Source organism: Protopterus annectens, chromosome 7.part1, assembly GCF_019279795.1.
Source record: "Protopterus annectens isolate FY-2018-M chromosome 7.part1, PAN1.0, whole genome shotgun sequence".
NCBI lineage: Eukaryota > Metazoa > Chordata > Ceratodontiformes > Protopteridae > Protopterus > Protopterus annectens.
This window is the reverse complement of record NC_056740.1, coordinates 436,616,521-436,642,009: the sequence shown is the minus strand read 5'-3', so window position 1 is coordinate 436,642,009 and position 25,489 is coordinate 436,616,521. Positions and strand designations below refer to the sequence as shown.

The window sequence follows — 25,489 nt, the reverse complement described above, 5'->3', positions numbered from 1 at the left end:
GATTTTGTTTTGTCCAGGTAAAATCTTAGTCATCTGTGTACATCCAGGGAGTGAAGTATCCTCTCATCTTCATTGGTGGGAGAGGGTAAGAAGGCAGAAGATGGACAGATTGGTTTAATGACAAACTGTTGACCACCTTGGGCATGAAGGAGGGGTTAGTTCTCAGGGTTATCCTGTCTTCGTGAAACATAGTATAGGTGGGGCAAGCCATTAAGGCTTGTAGTTCTGAAACCCTTCTGGCTGAGATTATAGCCACTAGTACAACTGTTTTCCATGTACACATCTGAAGGGTAGCTGTCTCAGTAGGTTCAAATGGGTGTGGGGTAAGCTTTTCCAGGATAAAGTTAAGGTCCCAGGGCAGAGGGATAGGCTTTATGGAGGTCTAATGTGTAAGAACCCTTTCAAGAAGAGTTTTACATAGAGACTGGCTAGAAGGGAGGGTCTAGGGGCAAGCAGGCTGATATTGCAGAAAGGTGATCTTTCACTGAAGAATAGGAAAGTCCACTTTTTATTAGTTGACACACAAGTAAGAACTGGGGGGGGGTCAGCAATGCAAGGTTCCCTTCCCTTGTCTAGACACCATTTAGTAAATCGTTCTCATTTAGCTAGGTATGACTTTCTTGTAGTAGGTTTCCTGGCCTCCCTCAGGACTGAAAGCACATCCTCTGAGTAGTGGTGTCTGAATGGGATCAAAAGGTCATCACCCACAGTGTCAGGGACAACATCTGCAAGTGTGGGTGAATAAGAGTTCCCTTTTCTTGCCTTAGAAGGTCCACCTTGTAGGGTAATTTGTAGTGATTGCCCTTGGCTAGATTGTGAAGTAGGAGAAACTAGTGCTGCCTTGGCCAGAAGGGAGTCACTAGCAAGCTTTTTGGTTTGTCTCTTGTTATTTTCAGGATGACTTTCTGAATCAATGGGAAGGGGGAGTAGGCATAAATAAACTTCACCTTTCAGATGATATTGAAAGTGTCTACCCTCCAGGCTAGAGGGGAGTAGGTCTTTCAGCAGAAGGTCTGCAGTTGCCTGTTCTGGGGGGAGGCGAACAGGTCTATTTGAGGAGTGCCCCACCAGAGAACAATGTCTAAGACCACCGTCCTGTCCAGCATCCATTCATGTTGTGGAAAGGATGTCCTGCTTAGTGAGGGAATGTAGGTTGCCTGCAGGGACAAGTTGTGGCGAGAGGCTAGATCCCATATCAGCAGGGTAAGTCTGCACAACTGATCTGCTTTTGTCCCTCCCTTTTGCTGAGGTACCATTTTATAGTGGTGTTGTCTGTTACTATTTGTTGAACCCCTGGTTGAAGCAGGGGTGGGGGGAAAGGTTTTTAGACTTAGGAGGACTGCTGTCATTTCCTTCACAGTGTGTTTGGCCCTCAATGAAGGGTGCCAGGTTCCTTGAACCCTGTAAGATGCCATGATGGCTCCCCACCCTAAATATGAGGCATCTGTATGCATTACCTGGGTTGGGGGGGTGGGCCGGACGGGACGCCCCGGGTTTAGCTGGACTTATTGGATCCACCAGTTTACCTCTTTCCATGGACAGGGAAGGAGGATGTCGATCCAGGTGATTCTGGTGTTGGGACCAAATGTTTTATTTAGGTACCACTGCAGCTTGCGCATATGCATTCTGGCAAGTGGGAGCATAGGTATGGTGGCTGCCATTAAGCCCAGGGTTCATAGGAATTGCCTTGCAATTATTACCTGTGCCTTTAGCAGCTTCTTGAAGTGGGAGGTCAGGGAGTTGACCTTGTCTTGTGGAGAAAAGCCTTCATTTTGTCCGTTCGCATTCTGCAACCCAGGAAAATCTTGTTTTGTTCTGGGTTCAAGGAAGACTTTGGAAGGATGAGGGTGAACCCTAGATTTTGTTCAAGGGACATGGTGAAGTGCAGATGAGTTGAAAGGGTATCTTTTCCCCTCTAAGGATTAGGATGTTGTCTAGACAGGGGCAAATCTGAATTCCGTGTGTTCTGAAAAAGGCAATGGCCAGGCATTTTGTGAACACTCGGGGGGGGGGCAGTGTTCAAACCAAAGGGCAAAGAAGTAAATTGGATATGAGAAGAGGGCCCAGAGAAACACAGAAATCTTCTGTGGGAAGGTCTGATGGGTATGTGCAAGTAGGCCTCTTTTAGTTCCAAGGTGGCCATGAAGGCCTTGGTTGGGATGAGTGGTAGCAGAGTTGGAAGTGACAGCATTTTGAAGGTGGGGACCTTTAAGTACAGATTTAAGGAGAGGTTTAAGATGGGTCTCCATGGGCCGTCTTTTTTGGAGACCAGGAAGAGACGGGAGTAGAAACCTTTTCCTTCCTGTCCTGAGGGGACGGGTTCTGTGGTACCCAGCCTCAGAAGGTCTGACAAAACCTATGGAAGGAGATGCTGTAGGTCTTGGTGTGGGGGGGGGGGGGCTCTTATGGGCGGTTTTACTTTCCAGGAGGGGAAGTATCCTTTTTGTATTATGGACAGTACCCATTTGTCCGAAGTGATGGTTTTCCAGAAGGGAAGGCAGTGGGAGAGGCGGACTGAGAATGGTAAGGGGGCAAGGCAGTCACGTATTACTGGAGCCGCCTCTGTCCTGAAAAGGTTGTCTAGGCTGAGGATTGGAGGGGGGGGGCAGGTCTTCTTGCACCTCTTCTAGATCTGGAAGAGGAAGTACCAGCCTGGGCTGGGTTTCGCCTCACAAAGGTTGCTTTTGCTGGATAGATTCTATAGTACTTGGGGATAGGGGACACCTACAAATGTTTTATGCCCTGCAATTCTTTACTTTTTTCTTGCAGATTCTTGAAAAGATCTGCAGATTGTTTTCCAAAAAGGAAATTGTGGTCCAGGAGCATCCAACATCTTAGACAAAGTCTTCTGGAAGGTTTTGGAGTCTCAACCAGGAGTATCTCCTGAGAACTGAAGCAGATGCTGCAAAGTGAGCAGAGGCCTCTACAGCATCATAGCTACATCTAATCTAGTGTCTGCCTACTTGTGTAGCCAAAGAAAGTTTGGAGGAGATATCAGCTTTAGCGGGGCAATCAGGAATAGTGGCCAGCAAGGAAGAGGCTTGAGAGACCAAATCCAGAACATATTTGGTCATGTATGTCTGACAGTTTATGGCTCTAAAAGCCAAAGTGGAGGAGGTGTAGACCTTTATACCTACCCTATCCATAGATTTACTGTCTTTATCTGTGGGTAGGAGTGAGGCAGGGGGAAGGAGTCTGGATTGCTTGTCAGGATAAGTGGCAATCACAGCTGGGTCTGCAAAGGGAGGTTTGATTAAGAATGTTTCAACTGTCACCTTGTAAAAGTGATTTCGTTGCTTGGGGGCAGGTGGCTGTGAGTCAGGAGTTTAGATGCAGAGTTAAAGGCATCTAGGTATGCAGGTAAGATAGGGGGAACAGCAGAAGGGGAGGAGGGGTTCTACTTGAAGCAGCACAAAATATCTCTTTTGGGTATCAGACATTTGTGAGGTATCCCATTTGAAGTAATTGTTCATTTCGGTGATAGTCTCACCAAATGTGATATCCTCAGGGGGTGAATCTCCCTCTACAGATTCTTCATCAGGGGAATAGTACTCCTGGGATGAAGCAATTTGGGAGGTGTAAGATATGGAGTCCTCAGAGAAGGAGAATGAAGTATCATGCTCTTCTTCCCTAACCTGAGATGTCGGGGGGGGGGGGGGGCTGAAGCAGGCCTAGGGCTGAGCAAAGGTAGAGCAGTGGAGGATCATGCTGAAGGCCTAAAGGGCCATGAAAACCTGTATCAGGGAAGAAGTGAAGGACTGCCAGTCAGGTAGGCCTTCTGTAGTGGAAGTGGCATGTCTGGTTTTCTGTTTTGTTTTTGCTGGGCTAGATGTTGGAGTAGGCCTGGAATCAGGTCTGATAGAAACTGTGTCCGAAGGTGGGATCCTGATCGGAAGCTCTACATATTTTGGTTCCCCCTTGACCTCGACGGTAGTCGGGGTCTGGGGTAGGCTCCGGGGACGTGTCGGTCATCGACTGAGCAATGGCTTCAACAAAGGTAGTCATTGAAGTCAACGGATCTGCAGGGCATCCCCTCAGCTCCTAAATCTGCAGCTGGTAGGGAGTCCAGTAATGGAGCGGCAGAAGAGGGCCTGGGAAACCTGACCTTCTTACTCGGAGGTTCTAACGTGGCCTCCAAGGCGTGATCCAACATTAGGGCTAACTGCTTAAGGCGCTGGTTCTCTAAATAAAGGTTAAGAGTGGCCAGACAGCTGCAGAAGGTGTTCAGCACTAACGACTGGCAAATGGAGCAGGTGGTATGGTCGTACTCCCGGCCTAAGCAAAAACCACATCGATCATGGGAGTCTTTATGGGTATCTGACACCCGCATTGGCATTTACCCTTTTTTTCTGACATCGGCTATAAATTGCTACAACAAACCAAATTTCAGCAATAACAACAAGATAAGAAGAAAAAACCCCAACGGGTTACTTAGCTTTTTTTTTTTTTTTTTTTGAGAAGTTTGATGTGAAGGAGCGAACACACGATGCGTCGGTCTGTGGCTGAAAAGTTCTGAGGATTGCGTGTGCAGATGTCACATTTAAGGCCTCTGGTTTATGGCCATACATGTGCCGTCCCATGCAGCTGCAATAGCCAAGCTTTTGTATAGGAGCTGACGTACAAGTCGCCTGAGGGCAGGAAATCCCACAGAAATACTGCAACATAGGAAAAGAAGGACATCCCACTGATCTGAAGTTGGTCTCCATCTTGGTAGGAACTGAGAAAGTTTTAATGAAAGAGTAAGAAGTGATTGGCCAACTTGGATGGGGGAAGGCAGCTGAAAATTACAAGCTGGTTTAATTTGTCAGAAAAGGAAACTTTTGGTCCACTGAAATCAGACTTGGACTTTCTTGATAGTTCGAGAAATGTTCAACTTTTTGTTGAGATTTCAGCTCTTTACAAAAAAATGGTCCTCCCTTGGATGGATAGTTTCTTTGGAAATTTGGCACAAAAGATACAAAAATCTGAAATCCTGAATATCATTCCTCTTTCTTGCAGGTTTTTAAAACTTTTAGCAGATGCTGGACCGAAAAGATTTGCCCTTTCTAAAGAAGCATGCAGCAATCTGTTCTTAACATCTTCAGGCAAAGACTAACATTAACCAAAAACATCTCTTTAACATAGATACAATAGCAGAAGCTCTGGAAGCTGCATCAGCCGCACCACAATCACATTTAATACAATGTCTAGCTACACAAGTAGGACAAACAAAACAGATTTATTGTTCATCTCAATACAAAACTGATATTATCTTGTTTACGTTACCCAAAACAAATGAAAGATGCGTAATCATATCAGTTTGGTAGTCAATAGCTCAGAAAGAAATGCAGCAAATATGTACACCTTTCTGTACCTGTTCATAGCTCTGCTGTCTATCATTAAACAAAGAATTAGCGACTTTTAGTCAAAAGTTAAAGGAAACAGGAAGGGTCTCCAACAGAGATATTCCCACCCACTCACATGGTAAAGTGGAACAGGCCATATGGCTGACAGACCATAGTGATAGTAGTAGTCTCTCTATTCGGACTAGCAGCAAGAAATTTTGTGGGAAATTTGCACCTACACGTCCATTCTGTACCAGCACAGTCTCATGCCTGGGTCATGAAGCAAACATATGATGCAAGCGGAAGACACCCAAACTTTAGTATACTGGCTGGAAGAACAGTATCCTTGGCAGGATACTTCCTATATGTCAGCAGTACTGCAACAGTGATCATACAAAGATATTTAAATGTTACACAAATAAAAATAACCAGACTTGTTTTCAGAACACTAGTGATAGACACTCATTTGCACAATCGCTACTGTGCAGCACATCAACTTTTCTCCATAAGGACAATTTTCCAGATTGCCCCTTTCTTAATGATGGCGTGTTCATGGAGGGAGTATATGTATGTAGTAGAGTATGCAAAACCCACACCTACACATTTGGTGGTGCAATGGGACTAGCGTTACCTGCAAAAAAAAACAAAAATAAACAAAAAAAAAACTTCTTTTGATTTTATACTCCTGAATGCTGCAGCTGACCATTTCTGAGGGACCTGAATCGCAGGACAAGGATACCCTTTTCCCCAATTCCCCCCAAGAAGCTCTCTTTTGGAGATACTGTTTTGAAAATTATATAGGTAGGTACTAGGCTATTTGGCCCTAGGGCCTATATAAGCCTAGCCAAAGGTACCCTGGCTTTCGCCACCCAAGAAAATTATTTTCCTGTGCCACTGTCGAGCAAAGCCACAGAAGTGATCCCCGGGGTGAATTTCCTATCTCCCATCCAATCATCAAGACTTTTCTTGAAGAGCACTAATGAGGAGCTTTGTTTGATACAGATAGGTAGTTTGTTCCAGAGTATGGGAAGTCTCTGGGACAGGAATCTATCCCTCCAGCATGTTCTGTTTGTGGTGACAAGGTTTAGGTCCCTAGCTCGTAGGGATTGGGATTTCTTTAAGTGCAGCATGTCTAAAAGCTCTGGGTTTGACATAGCTTTGTGTGTTAGGCAGAGATCGCCTCTGAGTAGGCGATATGCAACGGAGTAAAGCTGCAGTTCTTTGAGATGGCCTGCATAGGGTATCTGTTTGAGGCCAGTAATCCTCTTCGTGAGGTATTTCTGTGGCCTTTCCAGTTGTTGCAGATGTCTTGTGAGGTACATACCAAAAGGGGCATTGTACTCTATAATGGGTCTAATGAGTGACGAGTAGAGGGGAACAATGATCTCTTTTTTTCCTGGATGAGAACCCTTTTGTGATGAGGTGTGCCACGTAAAAGGATTTCCTGACTACTGTGGCGATGTGATTATCAAAGGAGAGACTACTGTCCACCTGTGTCCCAAGGTCTCTTATCACACTTTCAGTGTTAAGTAGACTACCGCCTATGTGGTAGTTCATGGGTACTGAGTTTTTACCAAAAGGGATGACAACACACTTTTTGGCATTGAGCTTGAGGCCATGGCTTTGACACCAGGCATCCATCTCAGCGAGGCCCTTTTGTAGGATGTCCACATCTTTTGGAGTTTTGATTATGGCTCCTAGTTTGCAGTCATCTGCGAACTTCGTTAGCTAAAGACCTTCTGTGTTGGCCTGTACTTCAGAGAAGTAGATACCAAACAGGAGAGGACCCAGGACTGAACCCCTGTGGTATTCCACTTGTCACTGGTCTGAAGTTGGATTTGGAGTCTGCTACTTTCACAGTGTGGGTTCTGTCAGTGAGCCAGTTGGCAACCCATCTTGTGACATAGGGATTTATACCTAGTTTAGTGAGTTTATCTATAATTCCAGAGTGGGGGATGGTGTCAAAAGCCTTGGCGAGATCTAGACAGGCTGTGTGAACCACCTTACCCTCATCAACGGCTTTGGTGACTGCTTCAAAGAAATCTATCAAGTTTAGGAAACATAATCTGCCTTTTACAAACCCGAACTGGGTGGGGTCCTGAGTTTGGAGATTACCAATGTCATTGTTTATAAGTTCCATGATGATACATTCCATAGCCTTGCAGACCAGGCTCGTTAGGCTAATGGGGCGGTAGTTTCCAGGGTCTGTGGTGGCTCCCCCTTTGTGGAATAGGATAACGGGCACTGTGCACCATTCAGTGGGCACATAGCCTGAGGTAAGGCTATGATTGAACATGGTACTTAGGTGGGGTGCCAGTTCATTCTGTAGTTCATGTAGAACACAGCCTGGGATGTCGTCGGGTCCCATGGATGCTGTGTTCTTGGCTTTGGATAGTATGTTTTTTACCTGTGCAGCCGTGATTACAGGAACTTTGCATTCTTCTGGTATAGAGATGGGCCCTTTAGGGGATGGCAGGGGGGGTAAAGTTAGCACTGAACCTATCTGTCAGGATGTTGGCAATATCAGTTGGTTCTGTATATTTAGTGCCATTGTGCTGTAACTCAGAGCAGATCTGAGTGCTGCTATTGAGATTCTTGACATAGCTATAGAATGCTTTGTGGTTGTCTTTAGAGTCAGTGGCGATTTTGCTTTCATAACTAGCTTTGGAGGATTTTATGAGGGATCTCACCTTCTTACTGAGGCTGACCAGGAAGTTTCTCCAATCATGGGATTCTACTCTTTTTTGCAACAGTTTCTTTCTTCTGTTGTAGAGTTTGTTTACAGCAGGGGACCACCAGATTGGCTTCCTTTTTTTGGAGGATAGCATCTTGGTTCTATTAGGGATTGCACGATCCATGCACTTGTGTAAGTGCTTATAAAGTGCATTTGTGTAGGATTCAGCAGTCATACCTCTATTGTCCCGTCAGCATGGGTGTCGTGACGTTTGCCACTTCTGTTTTAAGAAGCGTGAAGTTGGCTTTGGAGATATTTTTTACTGTGGTTTCCCTAATGGGGGTAGGGGAGGGATGTGGATGTCTAGGGTGATTAGCTTGTGGTCTGATCTGACCAACGAGGAATTGACCTAAAGCAGGAGGGCTAGAGACCTTTAGGAGGTCAATGCTAGGTAAACAGAAATCAATATCCTCGCCCTGGCAACAAAAATCATACAAAATAAAGGGGAAGAGGGGGGGGAGGGAGTGACTACTGCAGCAGTGATCTATTTGAACATCTACTGTTATGGTAAGTTTACTTACACAAATGCACTATACGCATTACAGCACTGCTGCATTAGCCTTAGTTATATGGGTAGAATGCCACAGTTTATAAGGTTTGGGAGAAGGAAGGATGAAGGTTACTGTCACCAGAATTCTTTGAGTGCAGCCCTTTAAAAAAACACTGAAGAAGCCAAGACTCTAGTAGAATGTGCTTAACAATGGCTAGAATTGACTTGTTATGGAGATAGCATGGGACAACCATTTGGAAATTGTCTTCTTTGACACAGGTTATCCTTTTTTCTTACCTGCATAAGAAATGAATAACCGATCAGAACTAAAACCTTCAGAAATTTGGTCAAGATAGCAGAGTTGTGTGGCTCTAGAGTTTAAAGAATCCTTTCTGCCTCATTTTTACGTTCGGGAAAGAAGACAGGGAGATGGACAACTTGGCTGAAAGTAAACTCAGATACCACTTAAGACATAAAAGGGGGATTAGTTCTCAAAGAAACTTTATCTTTGTGAAAAATGAAAGGCTGGCTCACCACAACAGCTTGCAAATCACTCCTATTGCAGAAAACAGAGCAATCAACAACTGTTTTCCATATCAAGAACCTCAAAGCAGCCTGAAGAACTGGTTCAAATGGAGCAAGGATTCATTTTTCCAAAACAAACTTAAAATTCCAATAAGTCATCACCTGTTTTCGAAGAGTACTGGTAAGTAACACTCCTTTTAAAAGCATTTTAGCATAGGTATGAGTTGGAGATCCATGCATGGGCAGGCATGCTGAAATGGTCAAGTGCTCCTTAATAGAACATTAAGGAAGGCCAGAGGATAACAACCTTTCACAAATACTTTAAAATGAGATAAAAAAAATAGGCTTAAGGGGGTCCTGAATCTTGTCATCAACTAGAAAACCCTTCCCATTTGCCAATACACAATTTTGTAGTACTAGGTCTTCTTCCCGCCTTTAATACTTGCTGCATGTCCTTAGAAAATAGGTGCCTAAAAGGGATTAAAACACAGGCTGTTAAAGAAGTTGTTTCAAGCTGTGGTGCATCAAATACCCCCATTTTGTGTGAGGAGGTACAGTCTGTGAAGAAGCTTGTGGTAACTGCCCTTGGCCATTTCCAAATGAAAGGAGAACCACTGCTGCCTAGGCCAGAAGAGAGTTACCATAATGATCTCTGGAGAATCGTTCTGAATCTTCAAAATGACCCTGGATATCAATGGAGAATGAAAAACCTACAAGAACATTCCTACCCAAGGAAATGTGATTGCATCTCTGTTTCAGGCCTTCTTGCATGGAGTTCTGGAGCAGAATTTTGCCAACTGTGTGTTGTGAACAGAGGCAAATACATCTGACAAGTTCTGGTGGGAGGGTGGCGTAATGGTTAAAGTGTTTACCTTAGAAACACAAGGTGCAGGGTTTGATTCTTACTGGGGGTAATTGGCTAGGCTTAAAGTAGTCCATGAGGGCAGTTAGCCTAGTAATAATCTATGAATCTACTACAGCTAAATCAATTCCAGGAAGACCCCAATTCAGTTTCCATTAGTGAGATCTGTCCTGGTCCTGCTCAGCTTATTTGCCACAAAACTTTGCTTTGTAGAGTGACACTGTTAAAATGTTATACCTCAGGCTACCATGGCTAGTCTGCACAGAGGTTAATTTTTGGCACCCCTTGTTTATAAACCACATTACTGTAGTATCGTCTTTAACCACTTGTAACCATTCTGTGAACCATAGATGATTGAGACAGGTAAAACAATTTATTACTACCAACAACTTTCTTACATTTGTGTGTTATGATCTGTTTTTTATTGCAAAGCCACTGAGCTTTTACTCCCACAGATACTGCTCCTCAAACAAAGACTGGGGCATCTGTAGCTAGAGACCGTGTTGGAGCTGGAAGAGAAAATGAGAGACATTGATTCAGATAAAACTGGTCTCTCCACCAGAGAGGTCACCTTTTTACATATTCCAAAACAGGAATCTGCAATGTCGGGGGATGCTGATGTTGAGACCATACTGAGATTGGTTAGAGAAATCATGAGAATCATGGATGTCGTGAATACTAGTATACTGAGAAATTTCCTGGCTTGTGGTCTTGGTCTTAGCAGAAACACTATGGAACACATCTAAATACAGATTTATTTTTTTCCTGGGGAAGAAAAGCTCTTTGAACTAAGGTATCTAGGAGACACCTCAGGAAAACAATCCAGTGAGGAGTCAGGCAAGACTTTTGGACGCTCTCCTGAAACCCCAGTCTGTGAAGGATCTCACTCATCCAATTAAGACATTCCTGACACTTTGAAAAGATTCTGCAAATAACAGCAAGTTGTCTAAACAACGAAAACATGTGAATACCCTACAGAGTGCAGTAGGTCATTACTGGAGCTAGACACTTAGTGAATACCCTCAGAGAAGGGGATAACAAAAAGGGTAAAGCCAAGAACTGAAAGTGTAATCTAGACACAGAAAACCTCAAGAAACATCTAAAATCTGGTGCTGTAGGAATGTGATAAGCATTCTTTACATCTAGGTTAACGAAAAAACAAATGGGGAATGCAAGGTAAAAGGTTGTAAAGGGATAATGTTTTTGAACTTTGGAACTTTCGCAAACTGGTTTAGAAAGGAAAGATCCAAGTCTGGTCTCTATGAAGCTTCTTTCTCTGATATCAGAAACATCCATTAGTCTTAGTAACTAAACCCACATTAGAAATAGAGATTCTGGTATGTACAGCTAAGTAAATATACAAAACAAAAATGAGTCAAAAAAGCTAAACACAGTTAGGCAAGAGGCATACAAAAGTAACATGAACAGATAAAGAGGCAGACATACCCCTGCCACAACTCCTAGAAACTTCCTAACATAAATCCTTTCTAATAAAAGCCCATGATACACAAGGGCCAAATTGGGCTGGGTTGCATGGCTAGGCTTATAAGAGCCCTGGTGGTCAGGAGCCTAGTACACACCTATAAACTTATGTAAATGCAAAAGAAAAACTACCCAGAAACACAGTAAAACAGATTAATAGATTTAGTTAAACAGTAGGTTAGAAGCACGTGTGACATTGAAAGGAAAACAGAAAGGACAATATCTGGATTAGGAGTTATAAATAGCTAGTTAGTGAGGAACAGAGGTAACTGGCAGAAGAGGAAGGTTAAGAATATTGTTACATCATTCAAATCTGCAATTGGTGAATTTCTATGGGACTAAGAATGTTAGGTTAAACTAGTTTCATACTCCAAATCACTGGACTCATCACCTGGCAAATACATCACTGGCCCTAAAGAGTGGGAGCTCCTTACACGCAGAAGTCCACCTTAGAAAGGGAGGAGACACCATCTCTGTGAGCAAAATCTGACCTGGGACAAGGACACTCTTCAAAATAAGCCTTTGCTACCCTTTTAGCCAAAACAGAATTTACACAAAAATGACTCCAATAGATTATTCAGAATTAACTTCTACCTATCATGACTCTTACATCTCTTTAAACCTGCTGTCTGTCAACCATCCTCACCATCAACACACTCCCTCATCAAGTGGCTCTTCACTGGGTGAGGGTTGACCAACAGCAACCTTCATTTACACAGCCAGTGGGTAATTTTTGTCTGTCTGTGCGTGTGCATGTGTGTGTGTGTGTGTGTGTGTGTGTGTGTGTGTGTGTGTGTGTGTGTGTGTGTGTGTTAGGGCTGTGGAGAAAAGGAAAAACTAACTGTACACAGACTGCTAGGTGCCAGGTGCTGGGAGAAGGTCTGCACGTCACCTTACTTAAGCAATGGGCATTCTCTCTAAGTAGCACTACCATTCTCCTCAGAGCAGGAGCAGCAGTTTCTCAAGTCTCCACTCAGAAGACTGCACACACAAGTGCATGCAACCCCCTTCCACTCCCTTTAGGAGAGGTGAGCTGGCTACACCCTTTTACTCCTCTCCCTACTTAATTCCTCCAGTGCCAGGTTTGTTAAACACCAGTTGCATGGAAAGTACAGTTTTGTACCTACCATAAATGTAGATGTCAGATAGATATGCAACTGCAGTCATAACATATGGGTTGTCCTGCCTCAGGCAGCCCTCGGTCGGCCGGATTCCAAAGTCTGGGTCCGGCGTCGGCTGGTGTCGCCTCCTCTCCGACGTCAGAACGGCTGGATTATAAAGGCATCGGCCGACACCATCTTCTTCAGTGTTTCTTGCCCCATATGCCAGGTGCCCTCCTAGAAAGGCTAAATTTGGTGAATGGATAAACAATTCCAGACATGCACAACAGTAATAAACAGATACACCATAGGAGATACCCCCAGCTAATAGGAACAGGGGTAGTGGACCCATACAGAAGGTTGCAGAGGGGTAGGAGGGTGGGAAAATCCGACTGCAGTTGCATATCTATCGGACATCTACATTTATGGTAAGTACAAAACTGTACTATGTCCTTCAAGAATGCAACTGCAGTCATAACATATGGGTTGAATACCATAGCCAAGCTGGGGGTGGCTGGAACTAAGAAAGTGATGGTGTAGCTAAAATGCCCTGCAGGACTGCCGAAGCAAAGCCTGCTCGGGATCTGGAGTATAAAAGGCAGGTTGTAGTGCTTGGTAAATGTATGCACGGAGCTCCATGTAGCAGCCTCTAGAATGTCCTTTGTAGCCACTCCTCTTAGGAAAGCTGTGGATGTGGCTTGGCTATAGCTCTGGTGGAGTGTGGCCTAATATTGGCTGGCACACCTTTTCCATGAAAAGAATAGCAGAATCTGATGCAGTGTCCAATCCATTTGGAAATTGTTTGTTTGGAGATTGCTTTTCCTTGTACTCCAGCAGCATAGGCTACAAGCAGTTGGTCAGACTTTCTGGTGGCCTTAGTTCTGTCCAAGTAGTAGCGTAGTTGTCTGTGTATGTCCAAAGTATGCAGCAGTGCTTCCCCCGTTTTGAGGATTGGGGAAGAAAGTAGGCAAGTGAATGGCTTGATTTAGAGACACCCTGGAAATTACTTTTGGCATGAATGAAGGATTGGTTCTTAGAGAGACTCTGTCCTGATGAAAAATGAGAAAAGGAGGTACTGCCATGAGTGCCTGTATCTCCGAGACTCTTCTTGCTGATGTGATTGCCAATAGGAAAACCGTTTTCCATGAGAGAAATTGCATTTCTGAAGTTGCTGCTGGTTCAAAGGGAGAAAGAGTTAATTTTTCCAAGACGAAATTGAGGTCCCATGCAGGTACTGGCGGTTTCCTGGGAGGTTTGATATTCTTTATCCCTCTTAGGAACTGTCTTAGCAAAGGATGTGAAAATACAGGTGGATCACAATTGTATTTTGCTGAGATTGCTGAGGCATGAATCTTTATGGAAGAATATGAGAGACCAGTATGAAACATTTCTGCCAAGTATTCCAATATCTGAGGTATACTCAATACTGTTGTATCCTGACCCCTGTTAGCATTCCAGATGATGAATCTCTTCCACTTGGCTGAATAAGTTTTTCTGGTGGAAGGTCTGCGTGCTTCCAGTAAGCTCTCTTGAACTTTTTTGGAAAGAGAGATACCGGAAGGAGTTATGGTAACCTCCAGGCTGTCAGATGCAATGTTTTCAGGTTTTGATGAACAGTCCTATAATTGTGTTGTGTTAGAAGCAGAGGCCATAGGGGCAGAGGCCACGGTTTGGTCCGAGTTATGCTCAACAGCAATGGGTACCAGTGCTGCCTTGGCCAGTCTGGAGCTATCAAAATGCCTGTTGGTTGTTCTGCTTTGATCGTCAGTATCACCTTGGTCAGCAGTGGTAGAGGAGGGAATGCATAAATTGTTAGGGAATTCCAGCTGAAGGAGAGAGCATCTGTTTTCCAGGCTAGAGGATGGTGGGTCCTTGTACAGAACTTTTCCAGGTGATGACTCATGTGAGAAGCAAAGAGATCTATGTCCGGTCTTCCCCATGTCCTTGTTATTTGTGAGAAAATGTGAGGATGCAGCATCCATTCGTGTGGATCCAAGAAATTTCTGCTCAGCTTGTCCGCCAGTACATTGTCCTTGCCTGGCACAAACTGGGATTGCAAATGTATCTTCAGACTTAGGGATTTTTCTCAGAGAATCATTGTTAGTCTGCAGAGGGGATAAGAATGAGTGCCTCCCTGCTTGTTTATATACCACATAACAGTGGTGTTGTCTGTCCTTATTAGCAAATGTCCTTGTTGAAGTGATTTTTCGAAAGTCTCGATTGCATGTATCACTGCCAACATCTCTTTTTGGTTTATGTGCAGATGCCTTTCCCTTGGTGTCCATTGACCTTGAATGCATCTGCCCTCCATGTGCGTCCCCCATCCATGGTCTGAGGCGTCTGTTGTAATCATTTGACCTGCTTGAGGTTTGTTGAAAGACATGCCTTTGTTTAACTGACTTGCTTGAGCCCACCACAAAAATTCTCTTTGCAGACATGGAATGAGTGGGATTACGTCCTCTAGGCTTTGGCTGTGTTGGGACCATAAGCTTTTTAAGTACCATTGCAGCTTTCTCATATGAAGTCTTGGCAAAGGTATCAGAAGAATGCAAGATGCCATGAACCCCAGGGCCTGCAGGATTTTCCTTGCAGTCAGCTGGGAGAGCTTTGCTAGGCCTTTGAAGTACTCTGGTAACTGCTGTTGTTTTTCCTCTGTGAGATAAGCCATTTGTGTTTTTGTGTCCAGTTTGGCTCCTAGGAAAATAATTTGTTGGGATGGCAGAAGTCTTGATTTCTGAATTTTGACTGTGTATCCCAAGGCCTGTAGTAATTGAATGACATAGTCCAAGTTTGCTATCAAGGTTTGTTTGTTGTCTGCTTGTATGAGGCAGTCGTCCAGGTAGGGGTATATTTGAATCCCCTGGAGTCTGCAGTGTGCCACTACTGATGCCAGGCATTTCGTGAACACTCTAGGCGCAGTAGATAAGCCAAACGGCAATGCTGAGAATTGATAATGCTCTGTCTCTGCAAGAAATCTGAGGTATCTTCTGCAGCTTTGTCTGATTGGGACATGCAGGTATGCCTCCTTGAGGTCCAGAGTGACCAGCCAAGACCCCTTGCCCAGCATGGGGAGGAGTTGCTGCAACGTCAGCATTTTGAACTTTGGCACAATGAGATAAGTATTTAGAGTAGACAAGTCCAGTATAGGCCTCCATTTGTTTTCCTTTCTTGGAACAAGGAACAGTCTTGAATAAAATCCCTGGCCTTGTTCCTGTGGAGGGACCTTTTCTATTGCTTTTATATTTAACAGCTTTGAAACTTGAATGAGTGCCTCTGCCCTTTGATGAAGTGGCAGGTTTGGCATGCCTTGTCTTATTGGTAAAGTAAGAAAGTGGAATCTGTAACCTTTGTCTATTAAATCCAGAATCCAGTTGTCCTTGGTTAAGATATGCCAGTTTTTTGAGAATAAGGATAATTTTCCGCCCAAAGGTGCTTCTCTTTGAGCCTTCGTAGACGGTATGAAAGTCAAGTCACTGTGGTTGTCCTTGTGGTGCAGCTGGACTGCCTGCGCCACTTCTTTGATTTGGTGGTTGCCATTGGCGGCCCCTGTAGGAGCCTCGGTATTGCCCTCTACCTCGGGCACGACTGTTTTTTCCCCTTTGAAACTTGTCAGTGTCTGGAAAGGACCAATTCTTTGAAGGTCAATTCCTGCTGAATCTGGGTGGCTGAACCTGGAGGAAATCTTTGACTGTCTGTACTGATTTAGCTTTTTCCTCAAAGGACTTCAACACATCTTGTGCATTAGCACCAAAAAGCTTCTGTTTTTCCAGAGGTGCATCAAGTAACTTTACTTTAACATGGTCTGGCAGTGGCTGTTCTTTTAACCAAGCATGTCTACGTATAACAGCCCCAGTCATAGCTGCCCTACATGAAGCCTCCAATGCATCATAACCACACTGAAGAAAATTATTGCTAACCTGCTGAGTGTTATGTACTAAATCCTGCAATGCCTTTCTATCAATAGACTCAGGAGAGGCTAGCTTTTTCTGTAAATCATCCAGTAAAAAATCCTGGTACTGAAACATATGAAAAAGGCAGTCAAGTGACCTCATGGCCAGGGTGGTAGAGGTATAAACTTTTTTACCCCATCTCTCCAGGGACCTAGCTTCCCTATCCGCTGGCAGTGGATTCTTGGCTGTGGAAGTAGCCACTCCCTTGGGGCCCTGTGAAATAGCTTCTAGATCCACAGAATGGGCCTTAAAGAGATGTTTGTGGGTGTCACGGACCCTATAATATCTGTCTGGCTTGACAGGAGCAGGAGGGAGAGAATCAGGGTTAGCACTGGAGTCAGAGAAAACATCATCCAACACATCCATAACTGGAGGGATAGCTAAAGGTCTCTGCTGGGGTAGCTTGAGGAAGGTACGTAGCCTTTTCCTGGAATCGGAGAATTCCTGACCCTGCCATTTAAAATGCTCCCTCATAGAGTGTAGGACTTCACCGAACGAAAAATCCTCTGGAGGAGAGGCAGAGGGAATTGATTCCTCAGCATCAGAGTCCTCATAGGCCTGGAAGGATTCTTCTTGGGTATCTGAATGCTCAGAATCCCTAGAGGCTTCATCTGAAGAGAGGTTGTCGGCCTGCTCAGTTCTGGGCCTTTTCTCTGCAGGCGGCTGAGAACCTCTGTCTGGATGAGGCTGAGACCCCTTGATAAGAGAAATAAGATCTGCAGCAAGAGACATGATCTGTTTATCAGAAGAAGGGGCCTGGGCAGTAGGTTTAGGATGGGCCTTGGCCTGGCTGGCGGCCTTAGCACATGCAAAGGCCTTGATGGACATGGATACAGGAGGCCTAGCTGCCCCATGTGCAGGAGTAACCTTGTCCACAGGAATGGTGTCGGGTAGATCCAGAACTTCGGTTTCTGGAGGAAAATCAACAACCGGCACCGGTGTAGACTCAGAGACCGAAGGACGTGTTAACGCTGTGTCGGCCTGGAGCGGTTGAATTACCGCTTCCGAAGGGACCGAAGCACTCGCGGAGGGTTTAGGAGGAGTATCGGTGGAGGACGCGGGCCGAGGATGTTGGTCCCGGTCCTTTCGTTTTTTGGTAGATTGAGTTATCGGTAGTTCCGACGGCATGATATAAGCGAAAGATTCGCCGAAAAAGTCTTCGGCAAATTCTGCCCGCGCCTGAGAGTGCGCTTATTAAAGCAAGCACAGGCAGCACAGGCCGAGACGTCGTGGTCTGGGCCCAGGCAAGGGAGGCAATAAGAATGGAAGTCCTTATGAGGTATTTGTTTACCACAAGACAAACAATTATTAACTTTCTCAATTTGTTCTGACATCGGCTGAGGCAAGAAAAAATGTTCCCCAATGGGGTACTTAGCTTTTAGATGACTTCGGTACTGAAAACACAGGAGCTGACCGACCGGCACTTGCGAACTGCTTCTGCTTCGGGCACCGCGGCAAGAAAGACTGAAGAAGATGGTGTCGGCCGATGCCTTTATACTCCAGCCGTTCTGACGTCGGAGAGGAGGCGACACCAGCCGACGCCGGACCCAGACTTTGGAATTCGGCCGACCGAGGGCTGCCTGAGGCAGGACAACCCATATGTTATGACTGCAGTTGCATTCTTGAAGGACATCACAGTAACAGCAACCACCTGTCCACACTGTGGAACCAGGTTTAGTCTATCAATATTCTTCACTCAGCCAGTTTTAACATGAGTATGACTCAACTACACTACGTACTTCATATGTTTATCTTGGGGGAAGGCAACTTGTGCCCACATGAAACACACTTGAAGAAACCTGCTTTCTCCATGCCCTCTAACACATTAATGGCAGAGCACTACAAGAAAAAATCTAACAAGAACACAAAGTAACTCCAGCAATCCAGCATCAATCTGCAGCTATAGCAACTGCATAAAAATCTAAAGGCAAGGAAACTGCCCTGTGGGGCAAAGGAAACAAACAAAAAAAAATTACCACCAAATCAACAAAATGGAATGTTCTGGAAGGATCACAGAAGTAAACTCATTGAAACAAATCCAAAACTGTTAAGATGCTACAAGAAAAGGAAAATGTCAACACACACCTTTGAAAAAGGGAAGCCCAGGGCCATTTATAACTTTGCCTGTACATTTTGACAACATCTAAAGTAAGATGGAGGGGCACAGTGGATTATGAGTAAATGGGAGCAGCTGAAGCCAGTGAACATTTTATTGGTGCAGAGGTGACTGACAACTGCCATTTTAATCTTGGTGTAAATATAAGCTGATAATGTTTACTATTAAAGACAAAAGCTTTGAGATTTTCCGTTTTGGATATTTCTCCGATTTACTGCTGTTAGTTCACTCTTCTGAATCATCCACTAATGATTCATTCGCAGGTCATAGTGCCCTCTTGGTTTGCCTCACTTCAAATCTAGCACACAATGCATAGCCTTACTCTGGTAATGTTTCAGACAGAGAGAAAGTGCGTCATTCACGTCTGCCAAAAATGTCATTTTATTAAATTATTTTTAAACCTCTCCCATAGCAAAAATGACATGAACGTCTAACATGAAAAGTTTAATTACAACAAAAACTTACCCTAATTCTTTTGACCATGAAACTAATGTTTCGTATGCCTTTGAAATCAGTTGTTTGGTAAATGGTGTCAATAGCTTTAACATGGCTAGAAATCTGTAAACAGGAAAAAAATGCATAATGTCAAAATTGCAGTGCTGAATGGTACGTTCAAGACACAGATTTATAATTAAACAATAACTCCAAACAAGTGGTTGCAAAACATCACAATTTCCTTAACATTAAAATTATTTTTTTGAAAGTAAAACATCAAGTGACACAACTGGTAACAAAATGAGTAACAAAATAAAGTCACTGTACAAAGAAAGTACTCCTGTATAAGGCATTTGTCAAAACAGCAAAGACCTTCAAGTGGAGGTCTCAACAACAAATCATGACATTTAAGTTTACTCAACTATTTCATGTCTACAGGACGTAGTTTTCAGCTGTTCCCTTCCTCTCTGGTCTCATTCTTGGGAAGGTACGGATGAATGCAGAATGGGACTGCTATATACAACCACCATTATCATGCTCTACTTGATTTTCAAGTTTGGAAGTCCTACATGGAACTATGCATGTGGTAAACAAATGCCCAATGTTGGACAAAAACAATAAACAAACCTAAAATATACACATGCACTCAGAAAAAGCAAAATATTTCTAATAGTAACTAAGTGAAGCTTTACCATTAATCTGATTTTTTATTTTATTTAACATTTGTTAACCGGGAAAGTCTGACTTGAAACAAAACCAATTTTCAGCAGAGGCCCAGGGATTAACACTCCAGACGCATGTCTTTCTAACAAGGGTGGAAGCTGGATCACTCGGAGGAAACCCACACAAATGCAGGGAGGACATGCAGACTCCACACAGAAGGCACACCAGCAGAGAATCGAACTTAAGAACCTCTTGCTGTGAGGCGACAATGCAACCACTGCACCATCCAACCTTGTACAACTGTACTACCTTCCTCAGGGAAGGTCATTTTAAAATAAATAAATTAAAAAAAAAAGAACATTACATCTGGGTAAAATCCCAAGTAGCACTTTATTAAACTTGGGAGGCAGACAGTTACAAGAGTACCTTGCAGCAAAACTGTGCCAAACTCTGACCTCCCACCAGACTGTGCTTCCAACTTGCAATATTTTTGAAGGCATGTGATGTAGCACAAAAGCAAATCAATCCATTAAGAGCGAATCTAATGAATAATAGTACAAAGACAAACGTCCCAAAACAGCTTCTGATGAACCTCAAAGTTTTTATTTTTTTTTGCAAGGGGCAAGCCCCTTGCACCCCACCCCCACGTGGGGGGGGGGGTCATCACCCACATTCTCAAATTTATACACATCTACTCTGTGGTTGCACAACAGTGGAGTAGATAGAAAAACTCCACAGTTGGCAAAGCGGCTCTGGCAGCTTTTCTTGGATCTAATGTCATTCAATAGATTTGCTGCTGTTGTCAGTTTACGGACAGGCTTCCCAAACTCTACAAGGCAGCTTCAAAAATATCCTGTGCAGAAATGTTTTCCTTGGTAATCTGCTGGTGCTACTACTCTAATGGAATGCGCTCTGACAGTGCCTTACAAATGTTTATCACACTTAACAAAAGGCAATACAGTGAGCCAGATACTCTAGTCTGTTTTCCTGAGGACACACATGTTCCTGGTATAGTATCTTTAGAGGTATCTTCACATCAGCATATGCAAGGAATGCTCCCTTAATTTTGGTCGTCTGGGTAAACAAACAAAAATGAATGGAGTAAAAGTGCTGACATTAACCTAGGTACGACAGAGGATTAATCTTAGGGTGGCCTCGGTGGTGCAGCAGTTAGTGTTGTCAGCTCACAACAGGAGGTTCTCCGGTTCGAAAATCAGATGAGGTGCTTTCTGTGCGGAGTCTGCATGTTCTCCCTGTGGTCACGTGGGTTTCCTCCAGGTGCTCCGGTTTCCTCCCAAATTCCAAAGACATGCAGTAGGTAGATTGGACACTCTAAATTGGCCATAGGTGTGTCTGTGCGTGCAAGTGAGTGGTAAGAACGAACTACCCTGACAGGGCTAGCCACCCGGCGATGTAAACCTTGGCTCGAGATGATTGCCACTGCTGATGCGACACCCCGACCCCATGTGCAAAATAAGAAAACGGGTTGAGGATGGATGGATGGCTAGAGGATTAGTCTTAGAGAAACCCTTTCAAGATTTAAAAATAAATAAGGTGCATGGTGGCTTCAACAAGCAGCACACTTGCCTTTGGTGCTGGAAGATCAGAAGGCTGTGGGTTTTACTCTCAGATCAGGTGACTGGATTAATTTTTTTCCAGTACTGACACTACAGTGTAGTACAAGGGATGGTGCTGCATTCCTGTGTGCGCTATTCTTTAGATAAGACACTAAAGCAAAGTCCCAGCTGGCTGCCTTGGTGTTAGCTCATTTGGATATCCAAGATCCCCTTACTGAGAAAGGTAGAAAAGGTTCTCTAATGCCCTGCCCAAACTTCCCCTAATCAGAATGAACAGCCCTCACGTCTCCCTTGTAAAGAGGCTGCTGGCTTAACTGGACTAACCAGGTCAACAAAGGTCGAATGAATAAATGAAATGAATGAAGAAATGTACAAGTAAATAAACTCTGAAATCCTTCTTTCTGAGGTTACAGTAACCAGAAAAGGTGTTTCCGAGAAGCACACAATGTCCACTGTATCTGCTGATTGAAATGGCCAAAAATCAACTTCACAAAACTCCAATCTCAGGAAGCACACCTATCTTAAAGGATGTGCAAAATACAGAACAACTTTCAGAAAAGACAAACTGGTTTGCTGCTGTACATGGATAACATTGCAAACAGATGCATTTGAATGAAATACAAAACTATGCAATAAAAAACTACTACTACAAAACTGTTTTTGTATACAAGGACACCTGCACTTTCAATTAAACAATCTATAAATACCATTGTCACTGGTAATGTTTACATGCTGTGTATGCAAGACGATTCATTGTTGTTGGATCTTTGTATTGTATTGTGTGGCTGCTTCAGAGCTTTTGCCCCTGGGCCTCTGCTGAAAAGGGATAACTTATCTACCCAGCTGGACCAACCCAGAAAATAAATGACAGTCATTCAGTCAATCAACAAATAAATAAATCTGATTCAAACAGTGGGTTTGGATAATCCCAGACACGTCAATGTTTCAAAGTTTTCTGTGTCTGTCAAAAGGGCAAATACTGTCCTCTACTGAGGGAAATGCCTCCTTGTAGTAGGTCTTCAAACTTCCTCCAGAATGTATGACATTTGGCTAGAAAAGGAATCAATGTTGGGAATTCACAGTCTAGTCTTCAAACTCAAACAGCAAGAGTCAATGAAAACAGGATGTAGTACTCCACCTTCCTCATGAAGCAGGAAAAATCTTTAGCAGACGTAAAAGCGATGGAAGGAAAGTGGATAAGAACCACAGCTGTTCTGGCCAAGGAGGAGCAAGGAGAATGAGGTCCACTTTGTCCCTCCAAAGAGCACTTTTTGAATCAGAGGAAACAAAGGAAGAAGGCATATACAAGTATATTCCCACTACACAACAATGAAAACCAGTCTGTTCTCCAAACTGAATGGTGAGGAACCAAGAATCTATAGGTTTGCAGTTGACAGTTACAATGCATGACAGAGGGGTTCACTTCTAGCATGTCCCACATCTGCACAGCATCGTGGAAATCCTGTAGATCCAGTTTCCATTCGTGAGCCATTATTTCCAATTTGTCAGTTAAGACTGCTAGATGTATCTGTAGGGCTAAGACATACCAATGGGAAATGAAGACTCTGCTTAACACCAACGCCACATCAAGTATCTCCAAGTAAAAATGAAAAGAACTGGTACCTCTGACTTACCTGGTGCAGCATATGACCTGCAAATAAGGAATTTCTTCTGACAAACTACGTACACTACATTCATATCTTTCAGACTAATATGCAACTACCTTTCTTACTAACAGTTTCCCTGTAGCGAAAGACTGTTGAATTGGGTTCCCCAATCACCATTACATAATCTTATTTGCTGCTGAGTTAATGACACAGGAAGGCAGCACATCCATTTGGATAGGTTGTTCAAATCTAAAGGATTCTGAACTTCCAAATGTTTCTCTTAGGGAAGAAATATTTTCATTAGAATAGTCTATTATGGGTCTATATTAGATCACCGAACCCTTAAAAAAGCGAACGGTGATTAATCGACCCTATGTAAGCGAAAGCTTACAATGTCGAAGTGCCAGAACAGTTTCAACACACATAAAAAATATAAAAAACAATTTCTAACATTACATTAAGTGGGGGGTTGTGCCACCCAAACCCCCCCCTACTTAAATATACCAACTACGAGACCGCACTATACTGCCGAAAACAGCAAAGTACAGAAGCAGTCAAGCAAATTCTTTACCACGGAAAGAATTTGCTTAACAGCCACTTCAATATTTTCTGTTGTCTGCCTTTTATGTTCGACCAAGATGCATTCGAAAGAATGCGTCTTCGGTCTTCTAATATAGACCTGTCTATTACTGCCCCTAAAATGGTCAGTGGAGTTGCAGAATCTCCAAAGCTGCATTAAACTTTTAAGATTAATCTGCTGCAATAAAAGCTCCTGGGAGGAAGCTACTAGGAAGCAAATGTCCAATAAAGGCAATGCAGTTAAGTTTTCTTTTCTGAGATTGGCCAAATGACAGAGTTGAAAAATGAAAACAAGCTATCTAAACCTGCAATATTTTCTGTAGAATGGTCTTATTAGGATGGGAAATAAACATCCAAGTCCCTCTGCTGCAACATCTAACACACACATTCAAATTTAATTGCCTATGTCAGTTCTAAAACATGGAACAAAAGAAAATCCTTTTCTCAATAAGGCAAAATGTGCAGGCCTAGTGTCCAAGTCACTAAAGTTATAAACAGAGAAAAGTACAGTTTTGTACCTACCATTAATGTAGATGTTCGAGTGTATATACTGCTGCAGTCATCACACTTGGGTTATCCTGTCATCAGGTGGTCCCGCAGTCGGCCGAATCCCAAAGCCTTGGTCTGGCGTCAGTTGTCGTCGCTTCTTCCCTGACGTCAGTGCGACAGGGGTATAAAAGAGGCAGCCAACGCCATTTTCTTCAGTTTTTCTTGCCCCAGATGTCAGGTGCCCCCAACTAGGAAGGCAAAACAAAAAGCTATGCAAAAATTCCTTAGTAGATAAACAACAGTACTAACTATTAGGAAATACACCATATAGACATGCATCCAATTGACTGATGAACATGGAGCTATAACTAACACCCTGGAACGTAGAGGGGATGGTGGGAGGGTAACCTGGACTGCAGCAGTATATACACTCGAACATCTACATTAATGGTAGGTACAAAACTGTACTATGTTCATTGTGTTATACTGCTGCAGTCATCACACTTGGGTTGAATCCCAAAGCTATGGATGGGTGGCTGGTACTAAACTGGGTAAGGCAAAGCTAGGATGCCTTGCAGCACTGCAGTGGCAAAACCAGCTCTGGATTTTGAGTATAAAGGAAGGTGGTAGTGCTTGGTAAAGGTGTGCACTGAACTCCAAGTAGCTGCCTCCAGAATTTCCTTGGTTGGAACCCCCCATGAGAAAGGCTGCTGAGGTTGCTGTAGCCCTGGTAGAATGGGACCTAATATTAACAGGCACTGCTTTCCCATGGTGCGAGTAGCAAAAGCGGATACAATGTGCTATCCATTTGGAGATGGTCTGTTTTGAAATGGCCTTTCCTTGTGAACCTGCAGCATAGGATACAAAGAGTTGGTCAGTTTTTCTGAAGGTCTTTGTCTTATCTAAATAGTAACGTAGCTGTCTGTGAATGTCCAAAGAGTGAAGGAGTCTTTCTCCTTTATTCTGGGGGTTTGGATAAAAGGTGTGTAAATGAATGGTCTGATTTAAAGCCACACTGGATACTACTTTTGGCATAAAGGTAGGGTTAGTTCGTAAAGAGACCCTATTCTGATGGAAAATGATGAAAGGTTCCACTGCCATAAGTGCCTGTAGTTCTGAGACCCTGCGTGCTGAGGTAATAGCCAGCAACAAAGCTGTTTTCCAAGACAAGTATTGTAGTTCTGCTGAGAATGCTGGTTCAAAAGGAGGCAGTGTTAATTTTTCTAAAACGAAGTTCAGGTTGTTGGGGGCTTTCTGGGGGGTCTTATATTCTTAGCCCCTCTGAGAAACTACTGTAGTAAAGGGTGTGAAAACATTGGAGGATCCGTATTGTATTGAGCTGAAATGGCTGAAGCACGGATCTTAATGGATGAGAATGAAAGGCCTTGGTGCAGCATCTCAGTTAAGTATTGCAGTATTTGAGGAATGTTAGGTATCCAAGGATTTTGGCCTTTAGCCTGGTTCCATGCACAAAATCTTTTCCATTTGTCTGAGTAAGTTTTTCTGGTGCTGGGCCTTCTGGCCTCCATAATGACATTCTGGACGTCCTTTGAGAG

The 25,489-nt window shown here is 43.7% G+C and overlaps 1 protein-coding gene across 1 annotated transcript in view; it reads right to left on the bottom strand.

The window, feature by feature from the left end:
• The window catches only part of ADAM10 (ADAM metallopeptidase domain 10), a gene marked incomplete in the record, with an annotated part of 1,900,398 nt that overhangs the window by 1,116,527 nt on the left and 758,382 nt on the right, over positions 1 to 25,489 (bottom strand). The window contains 1 exon segment of the mRNA XM_044078896.1: positions 19,049 to 19,141. Coding sequence (XP_043934831.1) covers positions 19,049 to 19,141 — 93 coding nt within the window.